Raw genomic sequence first — 5042 nt, 5'->3', positions numbered from 1 at the left:
ACCAAAATACTCAGGAATTATACAGTCATTCAAACAGCCAAAGGGCACACCTTGCAAGCCTGCCCCCCTGGCCGCCAGCACACATCCCTTCTCCCTCCATGAGTTTAGAGTCTTCAGATGTTCTGTCTCTCCATGTCATCATCTCTGCCTCCATCTCTGGCATTGCCGCTTCTCTGGGTAGGATCCCACACTCTGCTCCAGCAATTCTCCCTTGATGGTCCCAGAGTCCTCTGCTCCAGCACTGTAAGATTGACCACTCACCCCTTTTTGCAATTAGTCATGACAACAATTTTCACGTTTTTAAAAGGCAAGAATTCCACTCGTACAGAAGAGCATCCCTAGGTCCATTAAATAGAGGACCTGCTTTCTATAGATCCCTTTTATTTCCCATTTATTTATCTTAAATATATAAATTAGGTACAGTTCTCATTTTTATAGATGAGGAAATGAGGCTCAGATCTTATTTAAGGAACCCCAGCTAGTAAATGAACCCTGGTATGGCTTTGTAGTATAAACACTGAACTGCAGTTTGCAGTTCAAACCCACCAGCTGCTCTCGGAAACCCTATACAGCATTGCTGTGACTTGGAACCAACTTAGTGGCTCACCACCACCACTGGCATTTGAATCTGGACTGCTGTCAGATACATTTATTAATTAAAAAAAAGAAAAGAACATCAGAGGCTAGCTGGTTATTAGGCCAACTTGTGAGCTTCCTTTGACCTGGCACCTAACAACAACAACTACACTGGGGTACAATGTGCCTCTCCTCTTCTCTTTCCTTTACAGGCTTATCCTCCACACCCTGGCCTCTAACTTTTAAGTCTTAAGGCTAATTCTAGGCCTTCTGATTTTTCTCTTTAGGTGAGGTTAGAACATCACTCATTGACTGTATGCCAATGAGTCACCATGTACTCCTACTTAGCACCTTCCCTTGGATGGTTAGCAATTCAAATCCAAAACATCCAATATGCCTATACCGCAACTCAGGGCCCCAGAGTGTCCTATCTCTCCATTCCCCCAACCCATACTTTGCTAAGGTAACTTCACTCTTAGATCTTGGCTCAGTCATTTGTTTCTTTAGGAAATTTTTTCTTGACCTCTCTAGCTAGGTCAGATCATTACATTTCACTCTCACAGTATACATGAATGATTTGTTGAATGCTTTAGAATGCTTCAGTTATTGTAACTTAGATGTGACAGAACCTAGAGATGCAAAATGGCCCTTAAGTCTGCCATTGTGAGAATCATTCCTTTTCATTACAGGGTTGCTGTGTAATAACTTCTCAGGCTTTAGGGAAGAATAGCTAAGCTGAATTGTCTAGGTTGACAAACTGATTTTAAAATATTGTGAATTCAGACCAATAGCACGATCTTTAATTTTAGAAATTGCTACAAAGACATCAGTGAGGTACCTCCCCCCCCCCCCAAAAAAAATATGTGTTGCTTGTTCCACCTGTTTTTTTTCTCATGATTCATTTTTCTATTTCTCTAGCACTCTGATCTACAAATTTGGAAGAACTGAGGAGTTATGGACCTGAAATCACTTATTAAATCATACTTCCTTTTTGTTATATTCTATTTGTAGATAAGTTTTTTCTTATTATAAGTTACACATTGCCAAATTGTACATTATGTGTTTTTTGTCTTTTGACATTTTTATGCTCTGAGTTCTGAAACAGTTTTATGAAATTTTTTTTTTTTTTTTTTTTTTTTGAGTAGATTGTTAATATGTACATAATATAGGACTGTGCATATTGGATGATTCATGTCAGTTTTTTTTATTCTTGAAGACTTAAATATGTGATCTGTTCCCTGAGCCAGGGTTACATCATCATGTCATTTTACGGTTAGCGATTCTGTTTCCAATTTCTGAAGATATGTGTACCTGATTTCTGAAGACATGTGAAATACATAGTTTCGTGTATCTGAACTAAGCACTGAGCTGTTGAAAAAGGTATTTCAGCAAGTTGTAATTTATTTCGGATTAAAAATTAGATTTTTTTAAAGGAAAAAAAAAGTTTGTTCTTATGTCTTAAAGACGTGGACTTTTATATGAAGATTTTTTTAAATGACTGAAAAGACTAGTTTGAAAGCTTCGTTTAGAAACAACTCCTCTGGAGTGACTTTATTTGAGAACGGGATAATACATGATCAAATACAGAATTTTAAAAGGTTAATGTAAAACAGACTGTTAGGCAGCTCGGCCACAGGCTTCTTATAAAAGCAGCTTAGATTACCTCTCCACTGGGGCTAGACCTTGACAGCCTACCATTATCCACATTACAGAATTCAATTATCATGCAAGTTTGAGACACCTGCAGTTTAGAAGCATGAGCCATATAACAAAAACGGGAATAATTAGTTTAAAGATAAAGTACTTTCTCCTGAAGGGAATTATTATGACCTAGTGAAAAATTACATATTTCATCTACTTAGTTACAACTACAAGCCTCTTTCTGCTCTAGCTCTCAAGCTTTGGATGAAGCGTTCTTGCAAAATAACTTGATAGTTCATGCTTCAATCAAATACTTCTCAATGAGTTTCAAATACTGTATTTGTACTATGAGAGATTTTAGAAGGATAGTTGGGTCTTTAGTGCTATTTTTGCTTTCATTTGTTATACAAGTTTAGTGTTGCACTTTCTACCCTGGAAAGATTTTATAGAACCTTTGTTATAAGACAGAATAATATCAGTGGTGTTATAATGTAGTTTTGAATGTAAGCCTTATTTTGCATAACTTCTCTCCTCTCTGAAAAGATTTGCTGGGCACAGAGTATGAAGCAGATTGTGGAATGCTGTGCCTTTGTCTAGCTACCATCTTTTTAAATGACTTCTTTTTTCATTGTTGTTATTTCTTCAAAATGTCAGTAAACTGTCTTGCTTCCAACAAATTGTAAGACTCATGATTTGTTTCCATTTGTAACCTGGTGCAATAAATACACAACTCACACCTACTAGTATTGTTAAATTTTTTGGAGAAAATGAACCATAAAAATGGTTTGCTTTTCAGTTTTCAATTCTTTAAGTACGCCTGATCAAAGAAGACATTTACCTTTATAAAATACGGCAAAACAGTATGTGCAGACTTGTGGAGTGCTAGTGTGAAGGTTAATGAAAGGCATTCCAGTAAGAAGCCCTGATGGTACTGTAAGATAAACACTTCAACTGCCAGCTGCAAGGTCAGCAGTTCAACCCCACCAACTGCTCCTTAGGAGAAAGATGAGACTGTCTGCTTCTATGAAGATTTACAGTATTGGAAACTGTATACAAGGTCGCTATGAGTCTTAATAGACTTGGTAGCCCTGGGTTAATATTTGAATTAAGCTTATAGATGATTAGCTAGAATCGAAGTTATCAAGTTGTGAATGTTACTGCTTTGTTGTTGTTAAGTGCCGTTGAGTCAATTCCGACCCATAGCGACCCTGTGTAGGATTCCCAGGGAGCAGCTGGTGAGCTTGAACCGCCAACCTTGAAGTTCAAATGACTTTGCAGTCTGGCGCATTAACCCACAGTGCCACACCAGGATGGCCTTATTACATATGGTTATCATTAAGTGCCTTTGAGTAGGTTCCAGCTCATTGTTATTAGGTGCTATCGAGTCAGTACCGACTCATAGTGACTTTGTGCACAGCAGAATGAAACACTGCCTGATCCTGGGACAACCTCACTATTGTTGCCACGCTTTTGAGCCCATTGATGCTGCCACTCCACCAATTGATCTCGCTGGGGGGGTCATCTTCTTTTTTTCTGACCCTCCACCTTACCAAACATGATATCCTTCTCAAGCGACTGGTCCCTCCTCACAATGTGTCCTAAGTATGAGAGACAAAGTTTGGCCATTCTGGCCTCCAAGGAACACTCTGGCTGCACTTCTTCCAACACAGATTTGTTGGTTCATTTGGCAGCCCATGGTACTTTTAATATTCTCCAACATCATAACTCAAAAGCATCAATTCTTCTGCGGTCTTCCTTATTCACTGTACAGCTTTCACATGCATATGAGGTTATTGAAAATACCATGACTTGGGTCAGGCGCACCTTAGTCTTCAAGCTGACATCTTTGTCTTTGCTCTTCAACACTTGAAAAAGGTCTTGTGCAGCTTATTTGCCTTATGCAATACATCCGTCTGATTTCTTGACTGCTGCTTCCATGAGTGCTGATGATCCACGAAGAATAAAGTCCTTGACAACTTCAATCTTTTCTCCGTTGATAAGAATGTTGTCCAGTGGTGAGGATTTTTGTTTTCTTTACATTGAGATGCAATCCATACCTAGAGCTGTGCTCTTTGATCTTCATTAGTAAGTATTTTAAGTCTTCTTCACTTTCAGCAAGCAAGGCTGTATCATCTGTATATTGCAGGTGGTTAATAAGCGGAACATGGAATGTATGAAGTATGAATCCAGGAAAATTAGAAATTGTTATAAATGAAATGGAATGCATAAACATTGATATCTTAGGCATTAGTGAGCTGAAATGGACTGGTGTTGGCCATTTTGAATCTTGACGATCATATGGTTTACTATGCTGGAAATGACAAATTGAAGAGGAATGGTGTTACATTCATTGTCAAAAGAAACATCCAGATCAGTCATGAGATACAATGCTGTCTGTGATAGGATAATATCCATGCACATACATGGAGCTCTGGTAGTGTAGTGGTTACGAATCCGGCTGTGAACCTCAGGGACAGCAGTTCAAAACTACCAGCTGTTTCGCTGGAGAAAGACAAGGCTTTCTGAGCCTGTAAAGATTTACAGCCTCAGAAACCCTGTACAGGGTGGCTGTGAGTCAGAATGTACTCCACGGTACATAATAAAACAGGGAAGACCAGTTAATACCACCATTATTCAAATTTATGCACCAACCACTAAAGCCAATGAGGATGAAATAAAAGAATTCTACCAACTTCTTCAATCTGAAATTGATCAAACATGCAGTCAAAATGTATTGATCATTAGTGGTGATTGGAATGTAAAGGTTGGGAGTCAAGAGGAAGGATTGGTAGTTGGAAAACATGGCCTTGGTGATAGAAATGATG

The 5042-nt window shown here is 38.6% G+C and overlaps 1 protein-coding gene across 1 annotated transcript in view; it reads left to right on the top strand.

Moving 5' to 3' along the window:
* Positions 1-1846, top strand: part of TMEM50B (transmembrane protein 50B) — a 21146-nt gene extending 19300 nt beyond the window's left edge. The window contains exon 6 of the mRNA XM_006862542.1: positions 1495-1846. Coding sequence (XP_006862604.1) covers positions 1495-1540 — 46 coding nt within the window. The 3' untranslated portion in view covers positions 1541-1846. The remainder of the gene's footprint in view (positions 1-1494) is intronic.
* The last annotated feature ends 3196 nt before the right edge of the window (positions 1847-5042 follow it).

This window comes from Chrysochloris asiatica, unplaced genomic scaffold (genome assembly GCF_000296735.1).
Source record: "Chrysochloris asiatica unplaced genomic scaffold, ChrAsi1.0 scaffold00049, whole genome shotgun sequence".
Classification (NCBI taxonomy): Eukaryota; Metazoa; Chordata; class Mammalia; order Afrosoricida; family Chrysochloridae; genus Chrysochloris; species Chrysochloris asiatica.
This window is presented reverse-complemented; position numbering and strand designations above follow the sequence as displayed.